The sequence below is a fragment of the Oncorhynchus clarkii genome, chromosome 9 (genome assembly GCF_045791955.1).
Source record: "Oncorhynchus clarkii lewisi isolate Uvic-CL-2024 chromosome 9, UVic_Ocla_1.0, whole genome shotgun sequence".
Lineage (NCBI taxonomy): Eukaryota > Metazoa > Chordata > Actinopteri > Salmoniformes > Salmonidae > Oncorhynchus > Oncorhynchus clarkii.
In genome coordinates this window covers 17,124,781-17,143,524 of record NC_092155.1, presented here as the reverse complement: position 1 = coordinate 17,143,524, position 18,744 = coordinate 17,124,781, and the positions used below count along the sequence as shown (strand labels likewise).

The window sequence follows — 18,744 nt, the reverse complement described above, 5'->3', positions numbered from 1 at the left end:
GTGAGTTAGTTCACGTTACTACAAACTTTTTTTCGCTCAGTCTGTCATATCAGTAAATTCAACAAATAATACAAAATTTAACATTTTCAGATATGACATCCAATCCTCTCCCATCTTCCACATTTCAAACCAAAATATCTTACCTCTAAACCCACCTCTATGTACTATGTCAATCCAATCGATTTATCAATTTACCAATCATGGAAAACCAATATCTCACCTCTGAACCCCTCTCTCTGTGTCAGGGTATGTTGGAGGAGGGTCTACGTACAGCAGAGGGCTGCTACCGGACGGTGTGGGAGCGTCTGGGCATGGCCTTTCAGACCCCGGAGGCCTACTGTGAGAAGGGCATCTACCGCTCCCTGGCCTACATGAGGCCTCTCAGCATCTGGGCCATGCAGCTAGCCCTGGATACCTCACAACCACGAGACCAGGCCCCCAAGACCACCACCACACCTACTGACCAGGCCCCCCAGACCACCACCACTATACAAACTGAGACGGAGGGAGAACCCGGACAGAAGGAGAGTCAGGACCAGGGTCACATTCCGTAGTCTAAACGTTATCGAAAGTATCTGATTGCACCACAGAGACTGAGTTGCTGGGACAGGGACAGAGGGGATACTAGAGGAAGATCTCAAGGCGAGAGAGGACATGAGGAGTATACAATTGTCTCTTTCTCAAAACCCATTGGATGAGAAAGCCAGAGGTCCCTTCCCTCTGACCTTCTCCCAATGGGTTTTGAGAAGGAGGGGATGAGAGAGGACATGAGGTTACAATTGAAATCTTCCCAATGAGAGAAGAGTCTGGACCAGGACTATGTTCAGAAGCCTAAATGTTGTTGAAAGATGCATATAGAACTGTTATGAATGGACCCGAGATTAATTATTCTATGTCAGAGAGGGCTGTTAGTTCTACGTAACATATTTATATCAGAAAATGCCACAATGTTGTGCCCTGCTGAACACGTCCCTGGACCAGACTGGTGTGGATGAGGAGAGACCCAAAAAAAAGGGTTGTCCCAGAACTGAGGCAGTCGAACTGAAGTACAACAACATTTGATTCTCTAAAGATTTCAAGTTCCAGAATCTAATGACTGAACCTTGCCCTCTGGCTGTCTGTCATCTCATTCTACATGGAGTTTACAATGCAACATGCTGTTCCACTGGTTGTCTCTGTAGACACACACACAACCATAAATACTCAAGCTTACATCTACAGAACAAAACAAGCTCATATGCAAAGTGTGACAATGACACTGTATATCACTGTAGCAGCTATAATCAAATTAGTCTTAATTTGAATGAGAATGAATATGTTTATTATTTCAGACTTCGACTGGCAGGTTTAACCAATGGTAGACAGAGTCTAGAAGACTTAGAATGAAGACTTGATAAAAATTGGTATTTGAAGATTGTTATTCTTTATTTCTATGTTTGAATGCTGTATAAATTGTTGAAAAAAACTAAAGTTGTCTGAATCTTTTTTTTTTTTACTGAGTTTTGAAGTGATAGGGGGAAAATACATACAGTTCAAGGAGGGGATACTGCCCACTACTAATGAGGACTGAGCGTGTCCTGGAATTCAACCAATGCGCATCAGTTAATCACACATCATCATCCTGTTCCACTGGTTGTCCATTTAAGTACACACTAGGGACTGTCATGGGTATTTGAGTTTATTCAAGTTTTTTTCTAAATTACATTATCATTGAGACATTACATACAGGGATATACCATGGCAATTGAAATTATTTAATAAAACAAACTTTTGAATTTAGTTTTGATGACTGGTAAAGTGTTTTTTATTTTTATTATTTACGTTTTTTTGAACGTCGACTAGCCGGATACCAGGAGGGGAAAAAAAGTAATCTGAATCGTTAAATAATTAAAAATGCCCATCCCTAACAAACACACACAATACCAACATTTTCCAATAAACCAGTCCAGCGCACACTTTAAACACACATCCAATGAGGCAAATACATTCATTTGAACTTTCTCAAAGTTGGTGATATACAGTGATTTATCGTAATGTGGTTGCTGAAAACAATCTAGCAGTATAACAAAAGAGTGGATAATAGGTTCTGAATGTATTGTTCCACAAAGCAAATTTTTGCCCATGCCTATTTCTGGCCGTCAAGCCAGATTATTACATATTGATGATCTGGTCCTTCGAGCCGGATTCATATACGTCATATACGATGGCCCTCAAAGAACTTCACTGGACTTTAAGCAAACTGGAAACCACATATCCTGAGGCTGCTTTTATTACAGCTGGGGATTTTTACAAAGCAAATTTGAGAACAAGGCTACCTAAATTCTATCAGAATATTGACTGTAGTACTCGTGCTGGCAAAACTCTGGATCCCCGCTACTTTAACTTCCACAATGCATACAAGGCCCTCCCCCGTCCTTTTTACAAATCTGACCACCACTCCATTTTGCTCCTCCCTTCCTACAGGCAGAAACTTAAACAGGATGCACCTGTGTTAAGAGTCTAATGCGCTAACCAATTGCGCCACAGAGACTAAGCTGATAGGGCTCGGACACACGTGGAACAAGGACCACGTTCATTTGATGGAAATCACTCCTCCGTTACATGGCTGCAAAAATTCTACTATCTTATCCAGACAGAGAAATATTCAGCTTTCAGTCATAATTGTATAGCAAAACAGAGGGGTAACATCCAGATCTGAACAGATGTTTAATACGTGGCTTATCTCAAAGACAGGTGTTTAAAAATATATATTTTCCATGTCCTTCCCAACCCTGTCTCCCGCTGACAGGCGGGGATACTGACAACAATACTTACGAGGACTGAGTGTGTGCTGGAATTCTACCCATGCACATAAGTTAACGATGTCAGAGCATCCCTTGTTCCACTGGTTGTCCATATTAGTACACATACACACACTAGGGATGATCACTGTTATTTGAATATTCGTTATTTGAATAGAAACGCATTGGGCTTATCCTGGACCGATTTTGGGGAGAGTGAGACTTCTCATTTTGCCTCTTCCTTTCTGCTGAAACTATCCAACTGGAGAAAGCATGCAAGGAGAGCGAAACAGCGCCCCTCTCATACTATTTGTAGCCCATGTATCTGATGCTGACTGGTCATAAATAAATAGTATGACATGTCATACTCTTTTTGTCCAGACAGCATCAGATACATGGTCTACACAAGCATTGAGAGAGAGGGTTTCGGTTTATCTCACTTGGATGCTTTATCTGAGATTGATGGGTCTTTCTGTCGGCGCATGTCTCAGTCAAATGACTGATCCATATTTCAATAAGACGGGCAAGGAGATATGGTAGTGCGGGCCAGTCCCCCGAAGGCTCGCCCATAACAACCGCCTTGGCGCCGTTGCCCTTACTTCCACTGCACAGACAGGTTCTTCCCATCTTGTTTGCGGAATAATTGAGTGGAAAAATTTGCTAAATGCTATCAAAACCAAAAAAATACCAATAAAAGACGCTGGAAGGGTCTGAATACTTGCTAAATATAGTGTCAAAGTCGCTAAATTGACTCTATACACTAATTCAAAATTTCACAAAGTTATACAGTATACGGCAGTGGTTCTTAACCTGAGTTCGATCGAACCCCAGGGGTTCAGCGGAGGTCAAGACACACATCCGACTATATGATTTGTGATGACACGCCCCGCTTGGCCATCATTGGCTGCAGGTGATCACGCTACATCGCTTGGCTTATCTGTGCTGCAGGGAATTTGGTGCGCTCAGTAGTCGACTTGTGACTGTCGTGATGGTACGTCTTGTGATTTCTTTCTTAATATTTGAATCCCTTCATACTTACTATGTCGAGGAAAAAAAGAAAGTGGTCGGACGAATATGTACAATATAGATTCACATGTATAACGGAACGTGATGGGAGTCAGCGTCCTAACTGCATGATTTGCAATGCCAAGTTGAGCAATTCTAGTCTAGCACTGGCAAAACTAAGAACACGTCCTTAAGCTGCATGGAGATGGAAAATACAAGAACACAACGCTCGCTGAATTCAAGGTGAAGAGAGCCAGATTCGATGAAAAGGCTACTCTGCCTGTTCTCGGCTTTGTACCCATCAACAAACCGATCCTCACAGCATCGTACGAAGTTGCTTACCTGATCGCAAAGCAGGGCAAACCACACACCATTGGTGAAACACTCATAAAACCAGCTGTGTTGAAGATGGCGAATATCATGCTGGGAAAAGAGGCTGAAGTTAAGTTATCCCAAATTCCTCTTTCAAATGACACCATCAGCGACAGAATAGAGGACATGAGCAAAGACATCTTGGCTCAAGTAGTTGCAGATCTGAAATCAATCCCGGCAAAATTCAGCCTTCAACTCGACGAGACCACGAGACGTTTCCAATCTAAGCCAGCTTGCTGTATTTGTGCCCTATGTGAAAGACGGCGTGATAAAGGAAGATGTTTTATTTTGTAAGCCTCTTACAACAACAACTAAGTCAGCCGATGTGAAGAAACTTGTGGAAGACTTCTTCAAAGACAACAATCTTTCGTGGGATATGGTTTCTGCAGTTTGTTCGGACGGAGCTCCAGTCATGCTGGGAAGAAAGTCTGGTTTTGGTGCGCTAGTGAAAGCCGATGCACCACACATCATTGTTACGCATTGTATTCTGCACAGGCATGCGTTGGCAACAAAAACCTTGCCTCCAAAACTGGCAGAAGTATTCAAAATTGTAATGGAATGCGTGAACTATGTGCGAACTAGTGCTCTGAGGCACCGCATCTTCAGTGAGCTGTGTAAAGAAATGGGCTCTGATTTCGAGGTACTTCTGTACCATTCTAACGTTCGGTGGTTATCCCGGGGACAGGTGCTGAATCATGTTTTTGCCGTGCGTGTGGAATTAGCCCTGTTTTTGCAAGAGCACCAACATTGTCATGCAGATTGCTTCAAAAATTCAGAGTTCATTCTCATTTTAGCGTACATGGCTGATATCTTCACAGCTCTCAATCATCTCAATCAAAAGATGCAGGGCGGTGGAGTCAACATCATCGAAGCGGAGGAAAACCTGAAGGCTTTTCAAAAAAAGCTACCGTTGTGGAAACGACGAATAGAGAACGATAACTTCGCAAACTTTCCCCTGATGGATGACTGTGTAAGTAAGATCGAAGATGTATCTGGAATCGGAGACATTTCTGTACCCGCGGAACTGAAGCAAGCAATTGCCACGCACTTAGATGAGCTTGCAAAGTCTCTCGACGGATACTTCCCTACAAGAGAGTCATATCCAGCATGGGTGAGACAGCCGTTCACGTTTAGTGTTGAGACAACAGATGTCAATGATGAATACCTCAATGAAATCATTAAAATTCAGCAGAGCCAGGTTCAACAGCAACTCTTCAGAACAACAACGCTTTCAACGTTTGGGTGTCATCAAATGGTAACGTACCCTGTTATTGCTAAGAAAGCCAAGGTGAAGTCACGCATTTGTGAACTGGTCTCTGAAAGGCAACAGCACAAGTCACACTGATTTGCAGTAAATATTCATGATTAAGTTTTTGTTTTTGTGTGAAAATCATGTTTTGATGATTTTGTTCTTTGAACACAGTGATGTTGATGCACGGTTCATTTTGTGCACCAGTACCTATGTTTTGAATTTGAAAAAATCATATTTTATTTTTCCAATAAAGAAGGGGTCGGTGAATGCGCATATGAAACTGGTGGAGTTCAGAATCACTGGTATACGGCTATCAACTCACTGCTCTAGAATCTAGGGAAAAACATGGCAATTCAAGAGGGGTGCTAAGAAAGCAATGCCGAAACGTTGTTTTCTTTGCCCTATTACATTATAAATCAAATATAATGAATCTAGATTGTTCTCTATAATATTATAACCTTAATAGTAATGTGTTGATGAAATAAGAGCGTTAATTTGCTGTGACCATTGCTAGTGCAGACCGCACCACTCTTGGTTGTATCTCATCCATATTCATTTTTTAAATTACACTAGGCAAGTCACTTAAGAACAAGTTGTTATTTACAATGAAGGCCTACACGGGCCAAACCCGGACGACGCTGGGCCAATTGTGCGCCACCCTATGGGACTCACAAATCACAGCCAGTTGTGATAGAGCCTGGATTCAAACCAGGGTGTCTGTAGTGACGCCTCTATTTCATTTTGGGATGGGTAAATACAAGTTAATATATTCATGAACGTCACCTTGTCTGGGAGAAATTTACACGGTTATAAAAATGTCACGCCGGGGTAAGCTTACGCAAAACACTCACCTCATTTGAAGTGTTACCAAAATCCCCATTGGGAAAAATGTATGGTCGAAAAACAATTGTAACCATTTTCATGTTTGACTGCTATGTTTTATGGGTATTATGACTCATACGGTGGTAATCGATTATAGATTCTTGGTAATGTGGTAATCGATTATAGATTCTTAATTGAAGGTCCCTTAGCCAGATCGATAACAATGACATGGTCCTTCGAGTGAGATTTATATTTTCAAAACAGAACGGTCAAGATCTACAGTAATAAAACAACAGACCTTTGCCACCACCATCCATTTTACAAGTGGGTTAAACGACGCTGTAGAGTAGCTATAGTGGAGTAAAGACAAGTACTGAAGGTCATTTTACAATGAGGCTTCTCTCACAGGCAGACGTAAAACGAAAATAAAAACCTTACCTCCCCGTCGGGGAATTGAACCCCGGTCTCCCGCGTGACAGGCGGGGATACTGACCACTATACTAACGAGGACTGAGTCTATGGTGGAATCCTACCTATGCAGATCAGTTCAGTTAAAGCAACAGCATCCCCTTCGTTGTCAACAAAAGTACACATTTAGACACTCATACACACACAACAGACGATCACGGTTATTTGAATATTCAAAAATCCTAACAAACCTCAGTATTCCTTTACTTGTGTGCGTGTTCATTTGACCTTTTTTTGTGTGTGGGGGGGGGGTATTTTAACAATGAAAACTTTTTTCTAAATTAAATGATCATTGAGACATTATTACATACAGGGATACACCGTGACAATTGAAATTCTTTATTTAATAAAACAACAGTTGAACTGTTTGATTTTTAGTTTTGATGACAGTGCATTGAGCTAGCGCATTTAGTCCTCCAGTCAACTCTGACAACCTATTTTCTCCACTTCAAATAGAAATGACTGTCACGTACATAGCCACGGTTCCACAAAACCTGACCCAGAGCAATGCAAAACACTCACCAGAAAAGTAATTTCAAACAGAATTCATCAACCCTGGCGAAAATCAGACTTCTCTTTCACCGTTGCTGTTAGCCAAAAACTACTGGAGAATTGCAGCCTGTCCGTTGTGGTAGCCTGCCTTTGACGTTTGTGTCATTCTGACTTGTCAAGTGTTTTTTTTAACTGCGTTTTTCAATGTCGACTATCCTGATAGCAGAAATAATGTCATATTATCCGAAGAGTGAAATCATTTCAAATGCCCATCCCTAACAAACACGATACCAACATGTGTCGACAAACAAGTCCTGCGCACACTTTAAACAACGAGACAAAATATATTCATTTTAATTTTCTCAAAGTTATACATACAGTGATTTATCACAATGGGGTTTCTGAAAATGAAAATAAGCTCTAGCAGTAACAAGAGTAGATAATAGATTCTGAATTTATTGTTCCTCAAACCAGATTAATATATACATACATACACATATACAGTACCATTTAAAAGTTGGGACACACCTCCTCATTCAAGGGTTTTTCTACATTTTTTACTATTTTCTACATTGTAGAATAAAAGTGAAGACATCAAAACTATGAAAAAACACATGGAATCTTGTAGTAACCAAAAAAGTCTTAAACAAATCAAAAGATATTTTATATTCTTCAAAGTAGCCACCCTTTGCCTTGATGACAGCTTTGCACACTCTTGGCATTCTCTCCACCAGCTGCACCTGGAATGCTTTCCAACGGTCTTGAAGGAGTTCCCACAAATGCTGAGCACTTGTTGGCTGCTTTTCCTTCCCTCTGCGGTCTAACTCATCCCAAACTCTCTCAATTGAGTTGAGGTTGGGTGATTGTGGAGGCCAGGTCATCTGATGCAGCACTCCCATCACTTTGCTTCTTGGTCAAATAGCCCTTACACAGCCTGGAGGTGTGTGGGTCATTGTCCTGTTGAAAAACAAATGATAGTCCCACTAAGCGCACACCAGATGGGATGGCGTATCGCTGCAGAATGCTGTCGTAGCCATGCTGGTTAAGTGTACCTTGAATTCTAAATAAACCACCAACAGTGTCACCAGCAAAGCATCCCCACACCATCACACCTTGTCCTTGCTTCACGGTGGGAACCACACACACGCGGAGATCATGCGTTCACCTACTACTCGTCTCACAAAGACAGAGCGGTTGGAACCAAAAATCTCAAATTTGGAGTCAGGCCAAAGGACAGATTTCAACCGGTCTAATGGCCATTGCTTGTGTTTCTTGGCCCAAGCAAGTCTCTTCTTCTTATTGGTGTCCTTTAGTAGTGTTTTTGTTTTTACAGCAGTTTGACATTGAAGGCCTGATTCACATAGTCTCCTCTGAACAGTTGATGTTGAGATGTGTCTGTTACTTGAACTCTGTGAAGCATTTATTTGGGCTGCAATTTCTGAGGCTGGTAATTCTCATGAACTTATCCTCCACAGCAGAGGTAACTCTGGGTCTTCCTTTCCTGTGGCGGTCCTCACGAGAGACAGTTTCATCATAGCGCTTGATGGTTTTTGCGACTGCGCTTGAAGAAACTTTCAAAGTTGTTGTAATTTTCTGGATTGACTGACCTTTGTGTCTTAAAGTAATGATGTACCGTCGTTTCTCTTTGCTTATTTGAGCTGTTCTTGCCATAATATTGACTTGGTCTTTTACCAAATAGGGCTATCTTCTGTATTCCAGCCCTACCCTGTCACAACACAACTGATTGGCTGAAACGCATTACGAAGGAAAGAAATTACACAAATTAACTTTTAACAAGGCACACCTGTTAATTGAAAGGCATTCCAGGTGACTGCCTCATGAAGCTGGTTGAGAGAATGCAAAGAGTGTGCAAAGCTGTCATCAAGGCAAAGGGTGGCTACTTTGAAGAATCTCAAACATCAATATATTTTAATTTGTTTAACACTTTTTTGGTTACTACATGATTCCATATGTGTTATTTCATAGTTTTTATGTCTTCACTGTTATTCTAAAATGATGAAAATTGTCAAAATAAAGAAAAACCCTTGAATGAGGAGGTGTGTCCATATATATATATATATATATATAAATATATATATATACAATACATTTAGTTATTCATTAATATATATATATATATATATGTATATAACTAAATGTATAACTAAATGATATAGTCTGTCGAGCCAGATTAATATACAGTGGTGTAAAGTACTTAAGTAAAAATACTTTAAAGTATGAAAATTGGGTACTTTTTCTACCACTGTTATTTTTACTTTTACTCAAGTATGACAATTGGGTACTTCTTCCATCACTGGTAATATATAATGATGATATGGTCCTTCGAGCAGGATGCTTATCTATATACAAAAATATGTTTCTTTGAGCCAGATTTTCCATACAGAACGGTCAAGATATACAGTAATAAAAGCACAGGCCTTTGCTTTCAAATCAAATCAAATCAACGTTTATTTGTCACGTGCGCCAAATACAACAGATCTAGTAGACCTTACAGTGAAATACTTACTTACAGGCTCTTAACCAATAGTGCAAAAAAGGTATTAGGTTAACAATAGGTAAATAAAGAAATAAAACAACAGTAAAAAGACAGGCTAGAAACAATTGTTCAGGAGTCTTATGGCTTGCGGGTAAAAACAAGGTAGAAGCCTTTTTGTCCTAGACTTGGCACTCCAGTACCGCTTGCCATGCGGTAGTAGAGAGAACAGTCTTTGACTGGGGTGGCTGGGGTCTTTGACCATTTTTAGGGTCTTCCTCTGACACTACCTGGTGTAGAGGTCCTGGATGGCAGGCAGCTGAGCCCCAGTGATGTACTGGGCCGTACGCACTACCTACCCTCTGTAGTTATTTATATACCCAATCGGGCCACCGTCTCCCATTTTTACCAGTGGTTTCAATGCAACTGTTCTCATGTTGTATGTTCAAACACATCAATCAAATCTTTAGATTAACAGTCTAAGGCTCAAAGCAATGCGCCACAGACATGGAGTTGGTAGAAAGCTGATCTTTGACCCCTGGCTGTCTGTGATCTCATTCTATATGGAGTTTAGATATATGGTGAAGGCCACTGACACCCATTTTACTAGGATGGAAAATATCATACTCCTCCTCTTTTACATTTAACAGCTCACCAATCACGTCTAAAAACAGAATACAGGACAAGTCAGTCACACACGGAGTCAAATTTACAATAGAGGAAAGTCTTCTGACATCACAGAGCTCAACGAATGGAAAACACTCGTCCCTGGGTGGGCTTGAACCACCAACCTTTAGATTAACAGTCTAACGCGCTAACCAATTGCGCCACAGAGACTAAGCTGCTGGGAGGAGGACACACGTGGAACAAGGATCACGTTCATTTCATAGCAATCACTCCGCTGTTACATGGTTGCAAGAATTCTGTCATCTTATCCAGACAGAGAAATATTCAGCTTTCAGTCATAATTGTATAGCAAAACAGAGGGGTAACATCCAGATCTGAACAGACGTATATACTACATGGTTTAACTTAAAGATATATTTTATCTTTAAATGCTATCAAAACCAAAAAACTCCCCGTGGCAAAACTCCCCAAGCCAGCCTGAAAAGTAGCAGAGTTTTTCGTTAGCCTCTTACCAATACAAGACGCTGGAAGGGTCTGAATACTCAGCGTCAAAGTCGCTAAATTGACTCTATACACTAATTCAAAATTTCACAAAGTTATACAGTATACGGCTATCCACTCACTGCTCTAGAATCTAGGGAAAAACATGGCAATTCAAGAGGGGTGCTAAGAAAGCAATGCCAAAACGTTGTTTTCTTTGCCTTATTACATTATAAATCACATATAATGAATGTAGATTGTTCTCTATAATATTATAACCTTAATAGTAATGTGTTGATTAAATAAGAGCGTTAATTTGCTGTGACCATTGCTAGTGCAGACCGCACCACTCTTGGTTGTATCTCATCCATATTCATTTTTTAAATTACACTAGGCAAGTCACTTAAGAACAAATTGTTATTTACAATGAAGGCCTACACGGGCCAAACCCGGACGACGCTGGGCCAATTGTGCGCCACCCTATGGGACTCACAAATCACACACAGCCAGTTGTGATAGAGCCTGGATTCAAACCAGGGTGTCTGTAGTGACGCCTCTATTTCATTTTGGGCTGGGTAAATACAAGTGAATATATTCATGAAAGTCACCTTGTCTGGGAGAAATTTACACGGTTATAAAAATGTCACGCCGGGGTAAGCTTACGCAAAACACTCACTTTATTTGAGGTGTTACCAAAATCCCCATTGGGAAAAATGTATGGTCGAAAAACAATTGTAACCATTTTCATGTTTGACTGCTATGTTTTATGGGTATTATGACTCATACGGTGGTAATCGATTATAGATTCTTGGTAATGTGGTAATCGATTATAGATTCTTAATTGAAGGTCCCTTAGCCAGATCGATAACAATGACATGGTCCTTCGAGTGAGATTTATATTTTCAAAACAGAACGGTCAAGATCTACAGTAATAAAACAACAGACCTTTGCCACCACCATCCATTTTACAAGTGGGTTAAACGACGCTGTAGAGTAGCTATAGTGGAGTAAAGACAAGTACTGAAGGTCATTTTACAATGAGGCTTCTCTCACAGGCAGACGTAAAACGAAAATAAAAACCTTACCTCCCCGTCGGGGAATTGAACCCCGGTCTCCCGCGTGACAGGCGGGGATACTGACCACTATACTAACGAGGACTGAGTCTATGGTGGAATCCTACCTATGCAGATCAGTTCAGTTAAAGCAACAGCATCCCCTTCGTTGTCAACAAAAGTACACATTTAGACACTCATACACACACAACAGACGATCACGGTTATTTGAATATTCAAAAATCCTAACAAACCTCAGTATTCCTTTACTTGTGTGCGTGTTCATTTGACCTTTTTTTGTGTGTGGGGGGGGGGGTATTTTAACAATGAAAACTTTTTTCTAAATTAAATGATCATTGAGACATTATTACATACAGGGATACACCGTGACAATTGAAATTCTTTATTTAATAAAACAACAGTTGAACTGTTTGATTTTTAGTTTTGATGACAGTGCATTGAGCTAGCGCATTTAGTCCTCCAGTCAACTCTGACAACCTATTTTCTCCACTTCAAATAGAAATGACTGTCACGTACATAGCCACGGTTCCACAAAACCTGACCCAGAGCAATGCAAAACACTCACCAGAAAAGTAATTTCAAACAGAATTCATCAACCCTGGCGAAAATCAGACTTCTCTTTCACCGTTGCTGTTAGCCAAAAACTACTGGAGAATTGCAGCCTGTCCGTTGTGGTAGCCTGCCTTTGACGTTTGTGTCATTCTGACTTGTCAAGTGTTTTTTTTAACTGCGTTTTTCAATGTCGACTATCCTGATAGCAGAAATAATGTCATATTATCCGAAGAGTGAAATCATTTCAAATGCCCATCCCTAACAAACACGATACCAACATGTGTCGACAAACAAGTCCTGCGCACACTTTAAACAACGAGACAAAATATATTCATTTTAATTTTCTCAAAGTTATACATACAGTGATTTATCACAATGGGGTTTCTGAAAATGAAAATAAGCTCTAGCAGTAACAAGAGTAGATAATAGATTCTGAATTTATTGTTCCTCAAACCAGATTAATATATACATACATACACATATACAGTACCATTTAAAAGTTGGGACACACCTCCTCATTCAAGGGTTTTTCTACATTTTTTACTATTTTCTACATTGTAGAATAAAAGTGAAGACATCAAAACTATGAAAAAACACATGGAATCTTGTAGTAACCAAAAAAGTCTTAAACAAATCAAAAGATATTTTATATTCTTCAAAGTAGCCACCCTTTGCCTTGATGACAGCTTTGCACACTCTTGGCATTCTCTCCACCAGCTGCACCTGGAATGCTTTCCAACGGTCTTGAAGGAGTTCCCACAAATGCTGAGCACTTGTTGGCTGCTTTTCCTTCCCTCTGCGGTCTAACTCATCCCAAACTCTCTCAATTGAGTTGAGGTTGGGTGATTGTGGAGGCCAGGTCATCTGATGCAGCACTCCCATCACTTTGCTTCTTGGTCAAATAGCCCTTACACAGCCTGGAGGTGTGTGGGTCATTGTCCTGTTGAAAAACAAATGATAGTCCCACTAAGCGCACACCAGATGGGATGGCGTATCGCTGCAGAATGCTGTCGTAGCCATGCTGGTTAAGTGTACCTTGAATTCTAAATAAACCACCAACAGTGTCACCAGCAAAGCATCCCCACACCATCACACCTTGTCCTTGCTTCACGGTGGGAACCACACACACGCGGAGATCATGCGTTCACCTACTACTCGTCTCACAAAGACAGAGCGGTTGGAACCAAAAATCTCAAATTTGGAGTCAGGCCAAAGGACAGATTTCAACCGGTCTAATGGCCATTGCTTGTGTTTCTTGGCCCAAGCAAGTCTCTTCTTCTTATTGGTGTCCTTTAGTAGTGTTTTTGTTTTTACAGCAGTTTGACATTGAAGGCCTGATTCACATAGTCTCCTCTGAACAGTTGATGTTGAGATGTGTCTGTTACTTGAACTCTGTGAAGCATTTATTTGGGCTGCAATTTCTGAGGCTGGTAATTCTCATGAACTTATCCTCCACAGCAGAGGTAACTCTGGGTCTTCCTTTCCTGTGGCGGTCCTCACGAGAGACAGTTTCATCATAGCGCTTGATGGTTTTTGCGACTGCGCTTGAAGAAACTTTCAAAGTTGTTGTAATTTTCTGGATTGACTGACCTTTGTGTCTTAAAGTAATGATGTACCGTCGTTTCTCTTTGCTTATTTGAGCTGTTCTTGCCATAATATTGACTTGGTCTTTTACCAAATAGGGCTATCTTCTGTATTCCAGCCCTACCCTGTCACAACACAACTGATTGGCTGAAACGCATTACGAAGGAAAGAAATTACACAAATTAACTTTTAACAAGGCACACCTGTTAATTGAAAGGCATTCCAGGTGACTGCCTCATGAAGCTGGTTGAGAGAATGCAAAGAGTGTGCAAAGCTGTCATCAAGGCAAAGGGTGGCTACTTTGAAGAATCTCAAACATCAATATATTTTAATTTGTTTAACACTTTTTTGGTTACTACATGATTCCATATGTGTTATTTCATAGTTTTTATGTCTTCACTGTTATTCTAAAATGATGAAAATTGTCAAAATAAAGAAAAACCCTTGAATGAGGAGGTGTGTCCATATATATATATATATATATATAAATATATATATATACAATACATTTAGTTATTCATTAATATATATATATATATATATATATGTATATAACTAAATGTATAACTAAATGATATAGTCTGTCGAGCCAGATTAATATACAGTGGTGTAAAGTACTTAAGTAAAAATACTTTAAAGTATGAAAATTGGGTACTTTTTCTACCACTGTTATTTTTACTTTTACTCAAGTATGACAATTGGGTACTTCTTCCATCACTGGTAATATATAATGATGATATGGTCCTTCGAGCAGGATGCTTATCTATATACAAAAATATGTTTCTTTGAGCCAGATTTTCCATACAGAACGGTCAAGATATACAGTAATAAAAGCACAGGCCTTTGCTTTCAAATCAAATCAAATCAACGTTTATTTGTCACGTGCGCCAAATACAACAGATCTAGTAGACCTTACAGTGAAATACTTACTTACAGGCTCTTAACCAATAGTGCAAAAAAGGTATTAGGTTAACAATAGGTAAATAAAGAAATAAAACAACAGTAAAAAGACAGGCTAGAAACAATTGTTCAGGAGTCTTATGGCTTGCGGGTAAAAACAAGGTAGAAGCCTTTTTGTCCTAGACTTGGCACTCCAGTACCGCTTGCCATGCGGTAGTAGAGAGAACAGTCTTTGACTGGGGTGGCTGGGGTCTTTGACCATTTTTAGGGTCTTCCTCTGACACTACCTGGTGTAGAGGTCCTGGATGGCAGGCAGCTGAGCCCCAGTGATGTACTGGGCCGTACGCACTACCTACCCTCTGTAGTTATTTATATACCCAATCGGGCCACCGTCTCCCATTTTTACCAGTGGTTTCAATGCAACTGTTCTCATGTTGTATGTTCAAACACATCAATCAAATCTTTAGATTAACAGTCTAAGGCTCAAAGCAATGCGCCACAGACATGGAGTTGGTAGAAAGCTGATCTTTGACCCCTGGCTGTCTGTGATCTCATTCTATATGGAGTTTAGATATATGGTGAAGGCCACTGACACCCATTTTACTAGGATGGAAAATATCATACTCCTCCTCTTTTACATTTAACAGCTCACCAATCACGTCTAAAAACAGAATACAGGACAAGTCAGTCACACACGGAGTCAAATTTACAATAGAGGAAAGTCTTCTGACATCACAGAGCTCAACGAATGGAAAACACTCGTCCCTGGGTGGGCTTGAACCACCAACCTTTAGATTAACAGTCTAACGCGCTAACCAATTGCGCCACAGAGACTAAGCTGCTGGGAGGAGGACACACGTGGAACAAGGATCACGTTCATTTCATAGCAATCACTCCGCCGTTACATGGTTGCAAGAATTCTGTCATCTTATCCAGACAGAGAAATATTCAGCTTTCAGTCATAATTGTATAGCAAAACAGAGGGGTAACATCCAGATCTGAACAGACGTATATACTACATGGTTTAACTTAAAGATATATTTTATCTTTAAATGCTATCAAAACCAAAAAACTCCCCGTGGCAAAACTCCCCAAGCCAGCCTGAAAAGTAGCAGAGTTTTTCGTTAGCCTCTTACCAATACAAGACGCTGGAAGGGTCTGAATACTCAGCGTCAAAGTCGCTAAATTGACTCTATACACTAATTCAAAATTTCACAAAGTTATACAGTATACGGCTATCCACTCACTGCTCTAGAATCTAGGGAAAAACATGGCAATTCAAGAGGGGTGCTAAGAAAGCAATGCCAAAACGTTGTTTTCTTTGCCTTATTACATTATAAATCACATATAATGAATGTAGATTGTTCTCTATAATATTATAACCTTAATAGTAATGTGTTGATTAAATAAGAGCGTTAATTTGCTGTGACCATTGCTAGTGCAGACCGCACCACTCTTGGTTGTATCTCATCCATATTCATTTTTTAAATTACACTAGGCAAGTCACTTAAGAACAAATTGTTATTTACAATGAAGGCCTACACGGGCCAAACCCGGACGACGCTGGGCCAATTGTGCGCCACCCTATGGGACTCACAAATCACACACAGCCAGTTGTGATAGAGCCTGGATTCAAACCAGGGTGTCTGTAGTGACGCCTCTATTTCATTTTGGGCTGGGTAAATACAAGTGAATATATTCATGAAAGTCACCTTGTCTGGGAGAAATTTACACGGTTATAAAAATGTCACGCCGGGGTAAGCTTACGCAAAACACTCACTTTATTTGAGGTGTTACCAAAATCCCCATTGGGAAAAATGTATGGTCGAAAAACAATTGTAACCATTTTCATGTTTGACTGCTATGTTTTATGGGTATTATGACTCATACGGTGGTAATCGATTATAGATTCTTGGTAATGTGGTAATCGATTATAGATTCTTAATTGAAGGTCCCTTAGCCAGATCGATAACAATGACATGGTCCTTCGAGTGAGATTTATATTTTCAAAACAGAACGGTCAAGATCTACAGTAATAAAACAACAGACCTTTGCCACCACCATCCATTTTACAAGTGGGTTAAACGACGCTGTAGAGTAGCTATAGTGGAGTAAAGACAAGTACTGAAGGTCATTTTACAATGAGGCTTCTCTCACAGGCAGACGTAAAACGAAAATAAAAACCTTACCTCCCCGTCGGGGAATTGAACCCCGGTCTCCCGCGTGACAGGCGGGGATACTGACCACTATACTAACGAGGACTGAGTCTATGGTTAAAGCAACAGCATCGTTGTCAACAAAAGTACACATTTAGACACTCATACACACACAACAGACGATCACGGTTATTTGAATATTCAAAAATCCTAACAAACCTCAGTATTCCTTTACTTGTGTGCGTGTTCATTTGACCTTTTTTTGTGGGGGGGGGGGGGGGTATTTTAACAATGAAAACTTTTTTCTAAATTAAATGATCATTGAGACATTATTACATACAGGGATACACCGTGACAATTGAAATTCTTTATTTAATAAAACAACAGTTGAACTGTTTGATTTTTAGTTTTGATGACAGTGCATTGAGCTAGCGCATTTAGTCCTCCAGTCAACTCTGACAACCTATTTTCTCCACTTCAAATAGAAATGACTGTCACGTACATAGCCACGGTTCCACAAAACCTGACCCAGAGCAATGCAAAACACTCACCAGAAAAGTAATTTCAAACAGAATTCATCAACCCTGGCGAAAATCAGACTTCTCTTTCACCGTTGCTGTTAGCCAAAAACTACTGGAGAATTGCAGCCTGTCCGTTGTGGTAGCCTGCCTTTGACGTTTGTGTCATTCTGACTTGTCAAGTGTTTTTTTTAACTGCGTTTTTCAATGTCGACTATCCTGATAGCAGAAATAATGTCATATTATCCGAAGAGTGAAATCATTTCAAATGCCCATCCCTAACAAACACGATACCAACATGTGTCGACAAACAAGTCCTGCGCACACTTTAAACAACGAGACAAAATATATTCATTTTAATTTTCTCAAAGTTATACATACAGTGATTTATCACAATGGGGTTTCTGAAAATGAAAATAAGCTCTAGCAGTAACAAGAGTAGATAATAGATTCTGAATTTATTGTTCCTCAAACCAGATTAATATATACATACATACACATATACAGTACCATTTAAAAGTTGGGACACACCTCCTCATTCAAGGGTTTTTCTACATTTTTTACTATTTTCTACATTGTAGAATAAAAGTGAAGACATCAAAACTATGAAAAAACACATGGAATCTTGTAGTAACCAAAAAAGTCTTAAACAAATCAAAAGATATTTTATATTCTTCAAAGTAGCCACCCTTTGCCTTGATGACAGCTTTGCACACTCTTGGCATTCTCTCCACCAGCTGCACCTGGAATGCTTTCCAACGGTCTTGAAGGAGTTCCCACAAATGCTGAGCACTTGTTGGCTGCTTTTCCTTCCCTCTGCGGTCTAACTCATCCCAAACTCTCTCAATTGAGTTGAGGTTGGGTGATTGTGGAGGCCAGGTCATCTGATGCAGCACTCCCATCACTTTGCTTCTTGGTCAAATAGCCCTTACACAGCCTGGAGGTGTGTGGGTCATTGTCCTGTTGAAAAACAAATGATAGTCCCACTAAGCGCACACCAGATGGGATGGCGTATCGCTGCAGAATGCTGTCGTAGCCATGCTGGTTAAGTGTACCTTGAATTCTAAATAAACCACCAACAGTGTCACCAGCAAAGCATCCCCACACCATCACACCTTGTCCTTGCTTCACGGTGGGAACCACACACACGCGGAGATCATGCGTTCACC

At 40.2% G+C, this 18,744-nt stretch overlaps 1 protein-coding gene and 5 non-coding genes across 7 annotated transcripts in view; 1 reads left to right on the top strand and 5 right to left on the bottom strand.

The window, feature by feature from the left end:
* The window catches only part of LOC139416005 (glucosidase, beta (bile acid) 2), a 35,679-nt gene extending 34,209 nt beyond the window's left edge, over positions 1–1,470 (top strand). The window contains exon 19 of one of the 2 annotated variants that reach the window (XM_071164234.1): positions 246–1,470. In XM_071164234.1, the coding sequence (XP_071020335.1) occupies positions 246–554 (309 nt within the window). In that variant the 3' untranslated portion in view covers positions 555–1,470. The remainder of the gene's footprint in view (positions 1–245) is intronic. The other variant, XM_071164235.1, reaches the window with a different exon arrangement.
* A 5,199-nt stretch (positions 1,471–6,669) lies between these two features.
* Positions 6,670–6,741, bottom strand: trnad-guc (transfer RNA aspartic acid (anticodon GUC)). Its single transcript has one exon. It is a non-coding gene; the product is annotated as a tRNA-Asp (tRNA).
* A 3,707-nt stretch (positions 6,742–10,448) lies between these two features.
* Positions 10,449–10,522, bottom strand: trnan-guu (transfer RNA asparagine (anticodon GUU)). The gene has a single exon. It is a non-coding gene; the product is annotated as a tRNA-Asn (tRNA).
* A 1,355-nt stretch (positions 10,523–11,877) lies between these two features.
* Positions 11,878–11,949, bottom strand: trnad-guc (transfer RNA aspartic acid (anticodon GUC)). The gene has a single exon. It is a non-coding gene; the product is annotated as a tRNA-Asp (tRNA).
* A 3,712-nt stretch (positions 11,950–15,661) lies between these two features.
* Positions 15,662–15,735, bottom strand: trnan-guu (transfer RNA asparagine (anticodon GUU)). The gene has a single exon. It is a non-coding gene; the product is annotated as a tRNA-Asn (tRNA).
* A 1,355-nt stretch (positions 15,736–17,090) lies between these two features.
* Positions 17,091–17,162, bottom strand: trnad-guc (transfer RNA aspartic acid (anticodon GUC)). Its single transcript has one exon. It is a non-coding gene; the product is annotated as a tRNA-Asp (tRNA).
* Positions 17,163–18,744: the final 1,582 nt, after the last annotated feature.